The 19,543-nt window shown below is 41.4% G+C and overlaps 1 protein-coding gene across 4 annotated transcripts in view; it reads left to right on the forward strand.

The window, feature by feature from the left end:
- klc1a (kinesin light chain 1a) overlaps positions 1–19,543 on the forward strand; it is a 54,460-nt gene that overhangs the window by 706 nt on the left and 34,211 nt on the right. For all 4 annotated transcript variants that reach the window (XM_079527344.1, XM_079527346.1, XM_079527345.1 and 1 more), the window contains exons 2-4: positions 12,991–13,258; positions 14,298–14,528; positions 15,461–15,539. In XM_079527344.1, coding sequence (XP_079383470.1) covers positions 12,992–13,258; positions 14,298–14,528; positions 15,461–15,539 — 577 coding nt within the window. In that variant the 5' untranslated portion in view covers position 12,991. The remainder of the gene's footprint in view (positions 1–12,990; positions 13,259–14,297; positions 14,529–15,460; positions 15,540–19,543) is intronic.

Here is a 19,543-nt window from a genome sequence, read left to right on the forward strand (position 1 = left end):
TGTCACTTTATCAGATACTAGAGGCTGCATGTCTTCATTACAATTACCACATTAAGACATATTTAATTGGGCTACTATTCCGTAAGCTTTTACAATGTATAATGAACCTAACAGGGGGCTGCCTTCGGCCATTCGTTAGGAGGGTTTTTTATGAAATAAGGGTGTTTTTAAAGGTCCAAAGAACGCAAAGACAACTAGACAAATAAATCAAATATACGTCAAAAGAAATCAACAAGAAAGGCTTTAATTAAATTTGTTTTATTTTTTAATTGATACCTGAGTGTTTCCTGCATGACAAAAGAAGGGCTTAGCCAACTGGTTCTTCAGGTTAATCCATTTGCTGATATTCAGTAGAACTAGAAACCTTTGACACACAGTAATTTGAGTCTTTTTAGTGCTGGACTATATACAGTAGAGATACATTATTAACAATAACTGGCAGAGTGTTAGTAAGTAGGAGTTTTATTGTTATGTGTAGCGAGATGCTGATTCGATAGTTGTCATTGGTATGCTGAAGCGGGATGAGACCCGTCTCTCGCTCCTGGCTGTGAAAGATTCCTGTGTTGAGGAGACAGACTCGGACACTGCCAGGGGGACAGTGGAGGCCAGTGTAGCACACACAGCTGGGACCTCAAAGCCAAGACTGAGAGGTGCCTGTGAATGGATCAGATTTGGACACAGATTCACAGGCTGAGTCTACAGTACACTCACTGATGGATATCTATAGCAGTTGTGGAATATGTGCCCTCACGTGCATTGCAGTGATGTTCAGGTCTTACCATCTACCTACCTACACACTGTATTAGAATGTGTAGAGTCTACACTGTAGACTAGAGAGAACTGTTTGCCAAACACTGGGTCGTGACCCTTGTGGTTCACGGGGGTCACAGACACAATATATTTTGGTTTTAATATTATTTAAAAACATAACCAAAAAAAGCAACATTTTTCATGAATTAAAAACAAATTCATTTTTTTCCCCCTCAGTACTTTCATGAAGAAATCAAAGAAAATAGCCTGCTATCTTCACTAGTATCTCCACAGCCAGTGCAGGGGGACAGAGTTGATCTTAAAGCCCCTTGCTGTGGCTGTGTGTGTCTCTGTCTCTGTGTGTCCACTCCACTCACGGTCCAGCTATCCGCAAGCTCTGGACCGAACAATGTCAAAATGTATGTACACGCAGCCACTCAATGCCGCTTTGCCTCGATTCCTTCATCATAAACAATTCCAGATGAACCAGTTCCCATACAGGCCGTGGTCATTTCCATGGTCATGGCCATGACCTAACTAGATTTTCTGCCATTTAGCATTTTCTTCAAAACACACTTTTCTACTACAACTCCATCCAAAGATTTTGTCCAAAACTCTCACATTGGTACACATTACCTCTGGAGACATGTCATAAACATGTATTATATCAATTATATCAATATAAAAAAATAAAGCATCTTATGATTGACATCAAATTTGAATAACATTTATGCACAGAGCCAGAACAAATGGACGCACACATTTTTGTCCTCAAATGCAGTTATACGTAATGTGATATTTACAACAATCTACCTATTTACAAAAACATGTAGCTGACCTTCAGGTTAACAACCCCTATGGGAAAATATTAGCCTAGATCAGAGCACACACACACACACACACACACACACACACACACACACACACACACACACACACACACACACACACACACACACACACACTTCTCATTGCACTCATTATGCGCTTCTTATGCAGCCACTGCTGTCTGCCTATATGTGTACAGTAACATCTGTCTCTCCTCTCCTCATACACCATACCATATATTATATCTCCTCTGTCCTCAGGCTTACACACCCTAGCCTAGTACCTCTGGGATAGCTTGTTGTTGTCAGAGGTATCCCCCAGTGGTTTTACATGACAGCCTTATAGTGTGTACCGAACTGTGATGGAAATTTGATAATTATAGAGCTGTCTACAACCGTAGTGTTTTGTTGTAATGCTAGAACTCTGGTGCTTGTTTGAATGATTTTACGAGGGTTCTGTTGATCATAATACTCAATGAAAACAACAGACACTACTCAATAGAATTTGACACTGGAATCGTCACGCCTGGATGTAGGCCTACACTGGGTTACAGTGTGCGTTTGTTCTGTGGTTAAGGTTTTTTTTTAATACAAATAGTCTGTCCTTATAATACATAATAATACAATATTTTCTTTTAGGAATTTCTACTGTCAGAGCATTGTAGAGGGAGATAGCAGAGATTGTACCTGTAATATATTATAAATAATGTAATTATGTCTGTGCCTATCTGGTAGGCTAAGCCTTGAGCCACCAGGGTCCCCCTTTCTTTTGCAGTAATCTTAGGCTATATTGTCTTACATGATCTACCACTAGTAAGAAGGGCGGGCCACAAGGGCCAAAGCCCAAAATGATGTTTACTTGCAAAAGTGCCTCAACTGGCCCAACTTGAAGGCACAGTGAAAGTTGACGCGGGTTTGGCTGGTACAATAGGTATATGTTTGTGGTGCTTGTGACGCAGTGAATTTAGTTTTACCAGTGAATGAAATGTCCTCTACAATTAGTACAGTTTGAGTTGGCTAGGAGAGAGACTATAAGCCGAGTCAATGAGAAAGGTTAGTTGGCAAGGCTTGTTATACTGTAGTGCCTATATATTTTGTCTATTCGTCTCGTTCTCATAATGAACATTTCCCCTGGGCAACATAGCTAATCAGAAGACTGGGTTGAACAATTAGACTGGAATCAAATTCATGAACAACACTTTGTCTACTGCCAAAGAAGTGATGGCAGAAGTGATTAGAAAATTACATTTTCTAAAATTAGAAAATGTAATGCCGTTTGCAATGAGTGAAGAGGTGAGAATGAAGAATACATGGGTCCATTAAGTCTTAAGGCAACATTATCAAGAAACATCCCCAACCTCTGTTACTATTATTGTAAAGCTCTTTCAATGTCCCAAGACCAAGGATGCAACCATTGATTCACCCTCTGTAGCTAGGGACAGCGTTTAAGACCCCTGTCTCTCAACCTAATGTCCTGGTTTAGGATCAAATTCCGGTCTCCCTCTCAGCTTTTCTGATCTGTTGATAAAGAAACACGACTAAGGCCCAAACCACACCCGCTGCAACTCCTTGCAACAAAACAAACCACACAAATGCAACTGCTTGCGACATCCATTGGGAATAATGGTTGCAAGGAGTTGCATGGCGACCTCCTGTTGTGGTTACGGCTTAAGAGTCTAAAAGCTTGTAGAGACAGTGCTGCTTATTACACCAAACCCACATTTCTGGGCAAAGTGTGGTGCTAGAGAAAAAGCCATGGTCTCACCAAAATGGATGGCTGACACTGCCATCCTGAACGCATTAACCTTTACCGATATTAGTTGCTTTTCTCATACACACTTTTGTGTAGAAAACTCTGCAAATGGCACATTAACAAATTTCACCTTTGTTGAACTCTGTAGGAGTGTAGGTCATTCAGCCAATAGAAAATATTTTTGGGAGTTTTTTTTTAGCCTTGATTTGATGGTGACAAATGGTCCGTTTGGTCCGGAATTGAACAGGGACTCTCTGATCGGCATAGTAGTCCTAGCCATTTGGCTATCAGGCCACCCACCAGAAACGTATTGTTTTTTGCCTACTAACGGCTGCATAAACACCAAGCGAGACAAGCATAGATGGTACAAGGATTTAATTTACATTTTACAGTATATTCTGTTCAACAAGAAGGCTTGAAACAAACATTTCACTAGCTGACAAATAACTTGAATTTAGTCTTCTTCCCAAAAGATGACATTACTGCTGCCACACAGGACATTCCCATTGTGAATAATGTGACATGACATCTTGTTTAGATGCCATATGTGAAAACAATTTGTGGATAGAATTCAAATCTGAGTGCACCTTTAAGAAGCTCATCTAGTAGGACTAAGAATATGAAATAGAGTGGACTGCCTCTTCTTTTTTATGACAAAAAGTACTCCACACAAATCTAATATTAATTAAAACAATTAATAAACAACTTAAAACAAGTTAACTCTACATCTAAAATGTAGCATCTCAACCAAATATTTTGAAAGTCCAAGTCATATTAAAATTGTGTATTTTTGTCTATCACTAAGCTTTTGGGATGCAGACAGGGAACAATCTGTCTCAGACAAACTCTTAAACGTAATGGTTTTCATTACTGGACTCTAACGGATGTGTAGATAACATTAATCCCTTGCCATGGGCTCTCACTCATAAATGCTTATTGTGCTTCTCATGTGAGAAGGGCCTACCGACTATAAAGCCCTCAACCCATTTTGGCATGGCGGGCCATATTTTTGAGGGGCGCTAGCATTTGAGGTTTAATGTTTGTTTTTAGTTCAATGTTTGTTTTAAAAACGCCATTGACAATGAAGGGAACATTTTCGTCATCTTGTCCCTAACACAAACATTAAATGCCATTAACAATAAAGAGAATTTATTGTTTTGACCCCGTTTGTTTTACATCACCATTACATTACCTAATCAACATGAGTTAGACTTTAATATATTAGCGCCCCTCACTTCACATGGGTGTGATTTATATACAGCTTTAATTTTGTTTGTCTTTCAACAATGCTTGTTTAAGAACTCCATAGACAATAAAGATACATTTAATTTGTTTTGAGGACTAAAACAAACATTAGCACCCGATATAGAACAAAGAGGAGATCCGGGCACACTTAATGTTAAAAGGAGGAAAACTTTATTGAACCGACATGTTTCAACCTATACGGTCTTCATCAGGGCTAACAAAACACAGAGCAACAAACTCATTAAATAGGGCTGGAGAAAGGTGGGGACCAGTCCAGCAATTACAATTAACCACTTAGAAGCAGATCACGTGGTTCAACTCATTACATAGTTATTACATAAGAACAATCAAAACATTAGCACCCGTTGCTTAAGCAAACATTATGTTGTAATTGATGTTGTAAGATGATAAGAGCACCCCTCACTTCACACAGGAGTGATTTTTGACCTATGTCCAGCTTTTGGTGTGTGTGTGTGCACACACTTTGTCCTACACAAACATTAAATCTCATTGACAATGAATGGACAATTTTGAGTGTTCAAAACACAAACATTGAAGACGAAGGTGAGGACACAAATTCTGATTGGCCGGAATGAGATGATGTGTGATGATGTACGATAAGATCGGCGGCATCGGCCCTCACTTCAGTTCACACGGGTGTGTTTAAAAAAATATATATCATTCAGTAAATAATTCTATTTGTTTGTTTAACTACGTTTTAAAATAAAATAACAGAAGAGGGAGAAATCTCCTCCGGTATACAGTATATTGGGTGTCTATTGAGGCAGACGTTAGGAGACCCAGGAGGATGCCTCTGGGTGGGAGTCATTAGATCCCAGGCCAACAGGGATATGTTGGGCTCAGGCAGTGTCTAAACCACTCTTCTTCTCCAGCACAGGCTGCACATATCTGCTAGAAGCTGTGTAACGTGAGTGATACTGATAACACAGTGTGAAAATAATATTTTACTTCACTTTTGAAGGGATTTCACACTGAGGATTTTAAATACCCTGATCAGAATCAGAAGCAACTTTATTGTCACATCAGTGGTTTACAGGTGTAAAGATGAAAGTTATAAGCTCCATCATTTTGTAAGTTTGTTGTTGGGGGAAGGAGGGGCTGGGGGTGGCAGGGAAATCTAACATTAAATAAACCTGTCAAGAGAACATCTAAATATATACACATAGCACAGCAGTCCGTACATGAGGTTAAGCATAGTCATAGTGACGGGTATGTGCATGATTAGACACAAGGTGCAAAAAAAACACATAGGGACGAAACTTCACAGGTAAAAAGAAATCCACATGGCAGGACCATGTGGAAAGTGAAATCCGCACATTCTGTATTCCGGAGCCCTGGTAGGTCAACTAATTATGTTTTAACAACCACATCGTTCTTAGCCTGGTTTCCTGCCTGATTCGCTGCGTTCCGTGATTTTGTATTGTCAAAAACAAGTTCCACGGAACGCAGCACAACGCAGCGAATCAGACTGGAAACCAGGCCACATCGTTCTGTGTTCAACCTCACTTTCACTCTTCATTGTCTTTTTCAGAAATGTATTCTTTAAAATAATAACACCACACAATCCTCTGTTAAATTCCTTTGTCTATTGTATTGTGACCCTGTCGGAATATTTCATGACTCACTTGTGTGTCTCTATCTATCCACTGGTTGAGAAACCCAGATCAACTTTGCTGTGTAGCTCATGCTGTCAGACAGTTTGAGTGGTCAATCTGCTCCTCATTAATACCAATCATACTTCTCACTTCCTGTGCATGGTCATGGCTCATGCTTTTTGTTAACTGTTTCAATGATCACCATCAGTACTCACATGCAACCACTTGTCACTGGGTGGCAGCGGTGGCCGAACGGATAGCGGCGCGGTCTTGATACCGGAAGGTTCCTAGTTCGAATCAGCTGTCCGACACGTTAAAATTACCACCGCTGAAGTGCCCTTGAACAAGGCATTGAACCACTACGATGAAATGTGTTCTATGAGCAGGGCCTGGCTGGAAACAAGTTCTTGAGCTTAGCCCAGATACCCTGGGTAAATATAGATTTCACTTCAACCCTATTTTGGGCATATCAAGCTGTAATGCGTTGACTGTGAGCTTGTCAGGGTCAATTTTGTTTTATTTCTCAACAACACAGAGGTGAGAGACAAAAATAAGGCCGTTGGGAGCGGCAAAGCAATGAGTAAGGTGAGACAAAGGGGACGATGTCTATAGTCTATACATAATACATATCAAATATTAACGTTTGATCCATACATATTGTGGCATCACTTTTAATTCATATCATAAACCCAGTACTATATTCTGTAATTTATCAATTTGTAAATATTGTATCTCTGATGGTGTACAAATGTGATCATTTGTACACTCGGTTAAATTATCAAGATTAAACATCGGTCATATGTGCTGGTGATGCTATGTGTGTCAGCCACTGGGATCCTTTTCATAATTTAGTGTACATACTATATGGCGGATGAATTTCACTTGGAGTGTAGCTGGAATCTGTCCATTGATATAAGACTTCCTCAGCCACAGCTCTGATGGTTTTATGACCATCATCTTACACATCACTGACTTACTAGTCTCGCATAGCCAGTCAACTATTCCACAATCTCCGAATGCTGTATAGAGCCGACAACAGAAGCTGGCATCTGTTTGTCATTTCCGTTCACGAAAATATGTTTTAAATTCCATTTCTGAAAATGAAAGCTATATATGCTTTGACTATTTTGATTCATATTAGGATTCATTTGGGGAGGAGGCGTCACATCCTTTGCATCCTGCTTGTATCTACCTGCAATTTTCACTTTTATCACATTTGCATCATTCATCACTACAAATTTCAGATCTAAAGACAAATCTTCAGGCTAACAACTATTTAAAAACTAATAGATGTCAAAAGTTTAAACAAGGATATTAGGATATTGTCTCTCCTCTCGCTTGAAGTTGATTCTGTACATTGATTTTGATTTAATTTTCTATTTCACAGTATGTAGAATGGGTACATTTCAATTCAAACGAAAGCAGTAGTCGATACAAAAACTGCTACTTTGAGGATGAAACCATGAAAAGCACTAAGACTTGTTTACATCAGGGTCCTCCATTTTCAAATAATCAGAACATTAAGATCAGGGTCCTCCGTTTTCAATTCATCAGAACATTTTTTAAGATTTTTTTTGCGGCTTACGCCTTTTATTGTTTTTTTTTTTTTTTTTTGAAGGGACAGACAGTAGGCTGACAGGAAACGGGAGAGAGATGGGGGAAGACATGCAGTAAAGGCCGTGTCGGGCTCGGGAGTCGAACCCGCGGCACACTGCGACTGGATTACCAGTCGGGTGCCCAGACGGTTATGTTTTTTTCAACTAAGGTTCAGGTTTTAGGTTATTAGACATTTGCTGCTTTTTTTCGTTTTAGCGATTTTAGCTATTTTTGACAGGGGGGTGGGGGCCTTCGAACATGGGGCTAAATACGTCCTTTTTTACAATTCTTTTTACGACTATTCCTTTATTAATATTTACTAGTCCGACTAGACCCCAGGAAATTACATCTGGCCACAAAAGATCACAGGAGCTACTGAATGTGAAGGTAGAGGTACTAGGGCAGGGGTGCCCACACATTTATGACCTATGATCTACTTTCAAAATGACCAGCTCAACAAGATCTACCCACTGAAAAAATAAGTGTACCATTGCTGAAAATAGTTTAAATATATAATGTACCTGGGGGAGGCTTTGGAATAGGGAAATTATGACAGGCAGTTTCTGCTGTCAAAATATGTCCCCCGTATTTAACTTAAACGCCCAATGCATTCTCAATGGCAATAGCACAAACTTTGGCATGCTACTAGTCCTACATACTTACACATAGAAACTCCATTCAAACCTATTTAGGTTCATCTTACGGTGGACATGTTTGCCTGAAAAGAGGCCAGGGCGGCGCTGGCGTTACATGGCTACAGTAAGACATAAGACAAACACACTTGGAATGGGAAATAGAAGGAAAATGGAATTGGTAGGGTTTTTCTTTCTACCGACAGTGTGAGTGTAATATTTTGTATGTGGAAAGTGAGTAAACTACCTCGACGCACCCAAGGTCTCATGTCTTGCTGTTTCCTTACTCCACAGTATATAACTTTGTAATGCTACTGACGTTTGTGCACAACAATCTTGAAAACAAAGTAATACATTGTGGGTTTGAGCTGACAGGCCCTTCTAAATGTCAATCAAGTCACCTTAATTCAAGTGGCAAATTTTAAATTACATATATTTTTTTAGGGGCATGTAATGTGATCTACCTGCACAGCCCTTGTGATCTACTGGTAGATCACAATCTACCTTTTGGGCACCCCTGTACTAGGGGGATGCCATACTGTGTGTCCTTGAGCAAGACACTGAACCCCTAATTGCTCCTGATGTGCTGGTTGGTGCCTTGCATGGTTTCCGCCGCCATCGGTGTATGAATGTGTGAATGTAAATGATGCACAATCTTTTTAAAGCGCCTTGGATAAAGGTGCTATATAAATGCACCATTTTCCATTTACTGTTGGAGCTTGTTTAGCGACATGTGGGAGACTGGGAGTTAATTTTCAGAAACCAAAATGTACTTGTGCATAAATATGCACATTACACACACACACACACACACACACACACACACACACACACACACACACACACACACACACACACACACACACACACACATCCCCATAACCACATGAACCTAAACTCCTGGGGGTTCTGCTTTGTACAAAAATGAATTTTCATCCCTAAGGCTGGACTTCAAACCATCTATTTACATTTCAAACGATAATATCAGAAATACTTCCCCCTCCACAATCAATAGGACTTTCTGTTCCGGGAGTTGTCTGAAAGGCTAAATTAAAACATTGCTATTGGAGAACACAGCAGAAATAAGGAGGCCTGTGTTGTCTCTTCCATTTCTCTTTTACACCAACCGCCGTGTTGTGCTGTCTGTGCTTTATGTGTGTGTCCCTTTTGGCTGTTGGGGAAATTCCTCAAAGTCCAATGGACCTTGTGCTAGATTCAGAGCTGAATATAGAAACATGATGGAGCTACTGACATTTATTGAATTGTTTGTTAAATTAGCATATCAAACATAATTTATGTTGGATTACTTGATTCTTCCCCTGGTGTTTTCCCATTTTTGTTGAAAAACAGCTGAATGAGTTCACTATATTAAAAATGTGTGTTACCACCAGTGGGAAAGTAGCCTTAATACCAGTCAAATTGAAACATTTCGGCTGGTTAGTTTGTCAGCTTCTTGAATCCAGAACACTAAAACATTTGTCTACTGGGCAAAGTCAGTTTCCTCCCATGATACAAATAACATCCCAACGATATGACCTTGTCTCATCCGCTTCTGTTTTCATTCCTCTCCAGCACATGGAGATTGTTTCCTGCATTCTCCCCAATCTAGCTGTCTACGTATCTCTGCTCTGCTGTCACATGATCGGAGCTAGAGGCTGATTGCAGAGTCACATGAGCGAGGCTTGCTCTTCCTCTGCTTCGGCTACAATGGGCATTCTTATGCAATTGTTATTGCAACTTGAACCCAACAGCTCCACGTTGGAACTGAAATGTGAAAACCAAGGCGAATCGAGACATGATGCTTTGTTTTCCCTCACCTGGTATCGTAGCAACTCGTCTTATATGGGAGGGCAGGGGCGGGTTTGCCCAACAACTTTGTCTCATAGCCCAACCTCAAGGACTCATTTTGGTGGAGGTTTATATAAAGGCATTTATGCTTTATTGGATACAAGTACAGCGGAGAGGAGGGAAAGAGCTACAGTACACGTGAATTCCTAGTGGATGTCGCCATTAACCATTCATAGCTGTTGCAGATACCCTGCACTTTCATTTTCAGAATAACTGTATGCTGTGGTGGGCCTTTCAATCACTGGGCTTCAGAGGAGTGCTGTGTAATTTTTCTGATGAGTTCTCCTGGTAGAGATTTATTAGACTGCTTGCTCGCTACATATGCTGCTGAGCCGCTCAAAGTTTTAGGGATTGGGTGGATGGTAGAGTATGTGGTACAGGTTATGGGCCGTATTCAAACCCATTGACATTGTTGCTAGATGTTTACCTAAAACAGTATGTGTAACCACCACAACCAGGAGACACTCATCTGATATTCTTTTCACACACAGTGTTCTTAATCTAACTAATATTTTGAGTAATTGTGTAATTAGTAATTGGAGGACGGAATTGGCTCCGAAATATGCCCAAATATGGGCATATTTGGGCATAATTGTGTCCTCAAAATATGAGGACGAAATTTGAGGACGGAATGCGTCTGCAGACTCCGCAGATATTGCGCACTGTGATTGGCTGAAAGGTGTGTCATTCTGGTTATCGCCAGAGGCTTTTTTCTTTTACATCAGCCCCTTGGGAATGCAGATTCCACACTGCCCATGTCAGGCTAGTGAGGCTACTGTATTAGGTTTGTATTTTATTAGCTTATTATGACCTCACACAAAACGTATGTTTTTGTCCCAAGCCAAACCGGTGAGAAACCACATGAATGAGCATACAATTACTTTAGCATTACCTTTCAGTCTTTGACCTTATCTTCACAACACAGAACACACACAGCCCACTAACCTCAGATTTGTGATTAAGCTGTCAGTCAGGCTGCAGTCTCAAAGTCTGCGGTTCTCCTTTGAACATATATCTGTGCAGTTACATCAAGGTGTCTCTTTCACTTGCCTCTTAACAGGCACATGACACGTTGCATCCGGTCTAAAATTGGTTAAATGCTCCTGCCTGCGGAATTGTGTTTTTTGTTTTGGATGAGCAAGGAATTAAATTAAACTTGTCTACTGTACAGACCACAAGTGGCTGTGTGCAGCTTATTTACTTACACCATTTTATTTGATTATAAAGTAATTCCTCCAAATTATGTTTGGTTACATTAGTATACAAAATGCCAGGTAGAGTAGACTAATGTGCCAAAATGGAGTATTATCTCCAAATGACACCTGGTGATCCCACGTGACTAGACAATTAAAAAAATAGGTGGGCTGCTTGACCATTCTTAGAATAGACAAGAATAGAATAGGACCTGCAAATGACAAAGTAGCAGAATGAACAAGTTTCTGATGACCAGTGTTTGGTTGTGGAGTATTAGCTGATGTTTTAGCCCAGGGTTTCTCAACGTTTTTGGCTGGGGACCCCCGGAAATGCTTTGGCCATGTCTCGCAACCCCTGCCCCACTCCCCATCCCCGATATAAACTGAATAATCTTACTAATAGAGCAAATACATCATAAATAAATACTGAAACCAGATATATTTTTTTAAATAATAATAATATGGGGACCCCCCAAAATAATTTGTGGCCCCCAGGTTGAGAACCCTGTTTTAGCCTACCAACTCATACTTGAATCTCATGCCTTCATGCTCCCTCGCACTCACTCAGTGCAGCATATTGATTAAAAGAGGGCTGAACCCCCACTGGGAGTTGGAAAAGCTTGTTCACCACCAGTAGATTTGACATTTGTGTCTACAGTGGTAGTGGCCAAGAGACTGAAAAAAGGCCAGAAACACGCACAGATGAATAATACATAGGATGGTTCGAGATTAGCTTGCAGAATTTGAATTTTGACTTGTTGATAGATGTGTTTATGGAGCATGCCTCCGGGTCCTTCCCTGGCACTCTGCTTGTGCATACAAAACTGAAGAAACGTAGGTTAATATCAATTTTATGTTCAACCATGTTGCATAGAAATTGATACAGATGTTTAGCATACAATCCTTTCTTTTTTTTTTTTAAGATATTTTTTTTGCGGCTTACGCCTTTTATTGGTTTTTGAAGGGACAGACAGTAGGCTGACAGGAAACGGGAGAGAGATGGGGGAAGACATGCAGTAAAGGCCGTGTCGGGCTCGGGAGTCGAACCCGCGGCACACTGCGACTGGATTACCAGTCGGGTGCCCAGACGGTTACGCCACCGCCTGGGCCAGCATACAATCCTTTCTGTTGCCAGAACGAATTTGTTCTACACACTACTACAGTATTTGGTGCACTGCATAGCATACAGGTCTAGGTCGATATTATGTCCTGTATTGATTGAGTCCTGCAATATGTCCATGTTCCATGTATTGTGTCAGCACTGCAGCACTGTGTTGATGGATTAACATTGAGTTGCCTTAGACAGTGCCCTATCCATACACTGTATGAATTCCATACAGTAAGACATTTGAGTTTAGAACATCTGTTTGAAAGTGTAGAGAACGCAAACCAAATGGAGCTGTAAGGGTCCATTTGGTTACATTGCACACTGAGTTACATTACCACCAAGGACTTTGTAGTTGATCTTTTATCAGTTAATATGTTTAGTGAATATTTGAACATTCCGTGGTGTGTTGTCCTCTTGTGCAGGATGCGTGAGGACATGTCCAGCATGGTGTGCGTGAAGGAGGAAGAGGAGTCCACAGAGAAGCTGTCTCAGGATGAGATCATCTGCAGGACCAAGCAGGTGATCCAGGGCCTGGAGGCCCTGAAGCAGGAGCACCACTCCATCCTGGACGGCCTGCTGGGAACGCTGCGATGCCTCAAGCAGGACGAGGAGGGCGTGCTGGTGGAGGAGAAGTCCCACATGATCCGAAGGTCCCTAGAGATGCTGGAGCTCGGCCTGAGCGAGGCACAGGTGACCGCAGATCTGTTTGTTACCTTCAGCGATGTGAACTGATTGTGTGTGTGTGTGTGTGTGTGTGTGTGTGTGTGTGTGTGTGTGTGTGTGTGTGTGTGTGTGTGTGTGTGTGTGTGTGTGTGTGTGTGTGTGTGTGTGTGTGTGTGTGTGTGTGTGTGTGTGTGTGTGTGTGTGTGTGTGTGTGTGTGTGTGTGTGTGTGTGTGTGTTTCAGATTGGGTATTGTAGCGTACAACATCTGTTGACTAGGAATCATATTTCATGACAAAAATAAACTATACAAATACTACAAAAATCTAATTCAAGTGTAGGGCACAGACCCCACTATAACTTTAGCTGCAACTATAACAAATACAATAGTGAGCGATATAGTTATAGTTGTAGCCACAATGGGAACGTCCTACTATTGTTGGAATACTGAAAAAGAGTTATGTGAATGCAATGGAACATAATAGCTCTGCAGCAACATAGATGCTTCACCTCTTAGAACAACACTTCATCATACAGACTTCACAGCACCTCCTACTGGTTAGAGCCAGTTATCCCAGTTACCAGTAAGAGAGACTAGTCAGACTACTTGTTTGCTCCTCGTCTACACTGTCAAATCTACAGTGTTCATTCAATTGAGAAGTGTACGAATGGATCTCTCTATCTATCCTCACTTTTTGCTCTCTCACTCCACCCGTGCTTTTCTGTTCTCTCTCTTCCACTGTATATATATATATATATCCAATATAACAGAAATAAATAATCTGTTAAGAAAAGGAAGTGATTCTTCAACTCAACACATTTTATGAATCATGTAGAAAATATGCAGATATGAATTATGGGAAGAATCATGTAGAAAATTTGCAGATTTGTATAAAGTTTTAAAATGTCTTTCTCTATCTGGGCTCAATCAGCAGGAGTTTTAAAGTTTGATTGCACAACACACTACAGATTAAGACACTAAGATTATATTAAACATGCACAGTACAAACACCTCACACCTCACACTTCCTGTAACATGGTTTTCTATTCCGTTGCTCTTCCTTCCAGGTAATGATGGCTCTGTCGGGCCACCTGAGCTCGGTGGAGTCGGAGAAGCAAAAGCTCCGTGCCCAGGTGAGGAGGCTGTGCCAGGAGAACCAGTGGCTGAGAGACGAGCTGGCAGGGACCCAGCAGAAGCTCCAGAAGAGCGAGCAGAGTGTCGCCCAGCTGGAGGAGGAGAAGAAACACCTGGAGTTCATGAACCAGCTCAAGAAATACGACGAGGACCTGTCGCCCTCTGTGAGTAAACCACACACCATGTACCGTATAGTGCCGAATATAAGACGACTCTGATTATAAGACAAACCCCATTTTTCAAGACTCATTTGTGGAAAAAGAACATTAAATGTCAAATAGTCTAGTCCCCGACTATAATCCGAACCTGTTTTTTAGGATATTGCCATTGGGAAAAGAAAAAAAAAGCCTTATATTCAGGCCAATGCCGGGGTAATATGAGTACTGAGGACCTCTGTGAGTGAACCACACATGTAGTATGAGTACTGGGGGGTGAGTGTGTGGATGGATGGGTAGGCGGGTGAGTGTGTGGATGGGCAGGCTGCGTGTGCATGCCGTAACTGAAATGAAGTGATAAGCCTGTGATTCTAAACTGGACCTGAGTTGGCTCTGTACTTCGACCACATTTTCACACCTACACCAGATATCTTCACCTTGGCTAATGTTCCCCCCAAAATAAATGTGGATGCTGGGGTTCAAGTGGTTAACCTTTTTAATTTCAACCCTTGGAACTTAAACCCTAGTATGTACTTAGTTGACCGGGGGCCACATGGTTCTATACTACGTATGCTAGTATTTATCTCTACACGAAATCTCTTTGCCGAAGTAGTCAATCTACAAGCTCACAATGTGACGTGTTGTGAGCTTGTAGATTGACTACTTTGCTGAATGTTCACCCCACAATAGGGATGCTATGGTTAAGGGTCCATTTGGTTTCTAACTATCAATAATTTTGCAGGGAAACCTGGAGAGAACCTTTGTGATATATCATCAAATAACAAAAGAACTTATGCAAGTTTATACTGTGTGTATATGATGAACTGACGCAAGTTTATATATGATGAGGATCTCTCCTCCTCTGAGAGACACTGAGCATTCTGACATCAATTCTTGTCAAACTATATCATCTCTGCCTTCCTCTCCACATCTCTCCTCAGGAGGAGAAGGACTCCGACTCCAGTAGAGAAACTTTAGATGATCTGTTCCCAGATGACCCAGATGACCAAGCCCCAGGCAGTAAGTCTCCTCTCCCAAGAATTAACATCTCATATGCTTAATAATATTTATAAAATCGACAAAACAAATTATTCTGAGAGGTCAGAGCGTATCGCACTGTAGCTTTAACAAAATGCAATGCTTGCTTGCGGTTAATCACACAATGATAACTTGCATAAAATAAGGTACTTCTCCAAAGTGAGTTATATTTTTTCTCAAATGGTGCACATCTCAGTGTGGACCCTGTGCATACCTGCACTACCAGTGAGTAGGAATATATATGACTCGGACTGTCCCATATATTACACAACATACGGTGGCCATCCCTTTTCAGCACTCCTTGGCTCTCCTTCTTGGCTATACAAATTGCTCACTCTCTCTTTCTCTCTAACTTTCTCTTGTCTATAAATCTTTCTCTCTGTCTGTGCCTTTGGTTTTGTGTGTACCTCTTTGTCTTTCTGCCCTCCATCCCTCTCTCTCTGTATTTCACACACACACACACACACACACACACACACACACACACACACACACACACACACACACACACACACACACACACACACACAGACACACACACGGCTACACTTAACAGAGTACCATTTGCAGCTCTAATTCTCTCTCTTTCACTCTCATTCATGGGGCTCAGCCCATTACCAGTGTGTAATGGGGTGGTCTCTTTCTTGATATCTTGGTATCTCAGACGGCTGAAAGAACGGTGCTGGAATTCACCATTAGTCACGTCCTGATTTGGATCCGAGCCAAATGCAAAGCCTCCCAAACCGGGGATTTGGTCTCTGTTATAGATCCACTGTTCGCCTTGTATAGTTTCTATGTTCTAGCACTGGAAAGCACAGGAGGAAGTTATGACTTTTTCATCCACTAGCTGGGTGTATCTTCCAAAATACACCCAGTCACTTTTCCTGGTTTATCAGCCCAAAGAAAACGAAAAGTCCCTTTTATATATTGGATGGTCTGTTTAACTTGGCAGTACACAGTTCTGGCTGGTGCTTGATGTCCCAGTCTGGCCAGTAGTAGCTTGGTGTGACTTCTGCCACATCAGCTGTCATCCTAATTTTTGGCCAATTAATGGACACCGGCAACAGGAAACCATTGTAACTGGAATCTTTTTCTCATGTTGGTACATCCATTCTGAATTTTAGGACGGTCTGTGTTTTAGTACTGCTAAATTGCGGGGGTATGGTAGTGTGGTTTGCTGTGGTGGAGACCCACTCCTGTGCATGAATACAGATGAAATGGAGTTAATTTGCATGTAGCTCTGGAAATGGAATGTTGCTGCTGGGAAGCCTGTATATAGCAAAGGATTTACCTCTGATGGAATAAATCAGAATGAAAGAGCTATCACACTGTCTGGAGCTCATAACTCTCAGACTATAAAATATCATTCAGCAAATGTATAGTTGGTATGGAGACTTTAACTCCATCTAGATGTACATTTTGTATTATTGACCTTTTTTATCAATAAAAAAACAACATAAAATACTATAACAGTATGGTTTACACGTGACATATGGTGAAAAGAAGCTCTCTGTCCCTCTTCCATCCATCTCTTCACTGACACTGCGGCATTGAGGACCCTGTAAAAACTGCGTTTCTTTAGGGGCGCTAGCCCCGCCTATGTCCAGCTTTGAGGGTTTGTGTAAACACAAACATTGACCTAACACAAACATTGAATGCCATTGACAATGAATGGCCAGAGTGTTTGTGTAAACACAAACATTGCGTAAACAGTAAACACAAATGACAAATTAATTGCAATGTAAAAATAGTGTGTTGTTTATGTCCACAACACAAGAATGTAAGTAGCCTTGCCGAGCCATGAGGCCCATAGGGCAGGAGCCTATATATCTCCTGTTTCTGTAGCGTGAGGCAGCTTGATGTACAAGTACACCCCCTGGACATGACGCTAGTATGTCGCAGGGACTTACCCCCAATTCAACCCTTGATGCTGAGTGTCAAGCAGGGAGGCACTGGGTCCCATTTTTTAGACTCTTTGGTATGACCCGGCCGGGGATTGAACCCCGACCTCCCAGTCTCAGGGCAGACACTATAACCACAAGGCCACTGAGCTGGTACACACAAGAATGTAGGCACTGATAAAATAAAGGGTGTTCTTCTTTGCAAAGAACCGTTCATCCAACGTTCACCATTGGGCTGCATTCAGTCGTGTAACGGGAGGTATTCTGTATGCATTAGGAGTCAGATAAAACAATGGCAGGACATTCGTGTTTTTCCACTTTGCATTATAGATAACATGAACAATCATTGAGTTAAGCGTGTTTTCGCTTCTGTATCTGTAAATGTATTAATCGATGGAAGGCTTGTAGCCCATTTGAGTGCAATCTATGCCATTACGCTGAGGAAATCAGCTATGGCAATTTTATGTTGAATAGGGTGAGGGGAGACTTCAACTTGTGTAGGTGTATTACGTATATCTACCCGTGTGCTGTGGCAGTGCGTTCCAACATCTGGGACAGCACAAAATGTGGGCTGTGATACTTCAGCTGTGGTAGCTATTGTAGATTTTAACGAAACTATTGACATAACTGCAAAATGAAGCGATTTATTTCTGATAATCTTTAGCTGACAATGTCCTGCTATAACGCGATTATTTTGCTTAATGTTTTATGTAAAGCACATTGAATGTGCTTTACATAGTGGTACTTGTACTGAAGCCTTCTTCATGGCCTGCATATATCTACTGTATGTCTCCTTTCTGCAATTACTGCCATTCCCTGATGACGGCTTAACCGCCGAAATGTTGGATTCATTTGTCTTACCTGCTGCGTCCTATTAAAGTATTGGCACTCTGGCTGTTGGCGCGTGCGGCCGTCCACTTTCTTGTTTTTTCAAGATTCCCTCTGCAGTTCTCTACCGTGGGCCGGCAACGCTACAAGGACTTTGGTGTGCGTTTGTACACAATTACTGACTGTCATGCCCACCACAAAATCCCTTTTAATATAGTGTTACCTGAGCCAATTTACACCTGCTCTTTTGAGATGTGTATATTGCACTGGTTTGATAATTAACATGCATGTCTGAAGGTGAAGAATGTGTGTGAAAGGCTCTTAAGGCTGTTAATCTGACTCTCAGTGTTGTATGTCCACAAACATAACCTTGCACACCCATATTTATACTCTATGATCACTTTCCCATGTCAAGAAAGATTACAGTAAATATAACTGGATACATTTCATTTAAGAATAACACAATGCAAAACACCGTAAGACCCACACCTAATTCCTCAAGTAAAACTGCATAATATACTGTATATTATATGAAAAAAAGAGCCTAGGGACGCCACCAGAAACGACAGCACTGTGCAGTTGTCTTTCGTGTGTGTGTGTGTGTGTGTGTGTGTGTGTGTGTGTGTGTGTGTGTGTGTGTGTGTGTGTGTGTGTGTGTGTGTGTGTGTGTGTGTGTGTGTGTGTGTGTGTGTGTGTGTGTGTGTGTGTGTGTGTGTGTGTGTGTGTGTGTGTGCGTGCGTGCATTTCTAGGTTTCTTGTAACTCTTCGTGTGAGACTGAGTGCGTTGCATGTGTACTTTTGATGATGGGAGGAGAGAGAGAGTAGAGTGGTGGAAAAGAGGAAGAGAGGGAGGGGTAAAAGAGAAGAGTGTAAATTGAGACGGCATATAATATGCGCTACCATCACACAGAGAGTCATCAAACACACCCTCACTACACACACACACACATGCGTGCGCACGCGCACGTCCTCCTGTCTGTACGAGTTTGTCTTGTCACTGGGATGGGGGCTCTGTGTTTGTGCCTGACTATGTATTATAGGCTTGCATGTATGTAAGTCTGATGGTGTGAGTATTGTATTGGGAATGTGCATTCAAGTGTGCGTGCATGAGTAAAGGATGCTGTATTAGCGCTGTAGTGGATTAGCTCTCTACTGCTGATGTGTTCAGTCTCTCTCAAATCATCTGAGGAGTGCTGTCATCAATTGGATCCCAGTGTTATTCTCCACCTAATAAAACATAATCAACAAAGCTCTCCA

The sequence above is a fragment of the Electrona antarctica genome (assembly GCF_951216825.1).
Source record: "Electrona antarctica genome assembly, chromosome: 18".
Taxonomy (NCBI): Eukaryota; Metazoa; Chordata; class Actinopteri; order Myctophiformes; family Myctophidae; genus Electrona; species Electrona antarctica.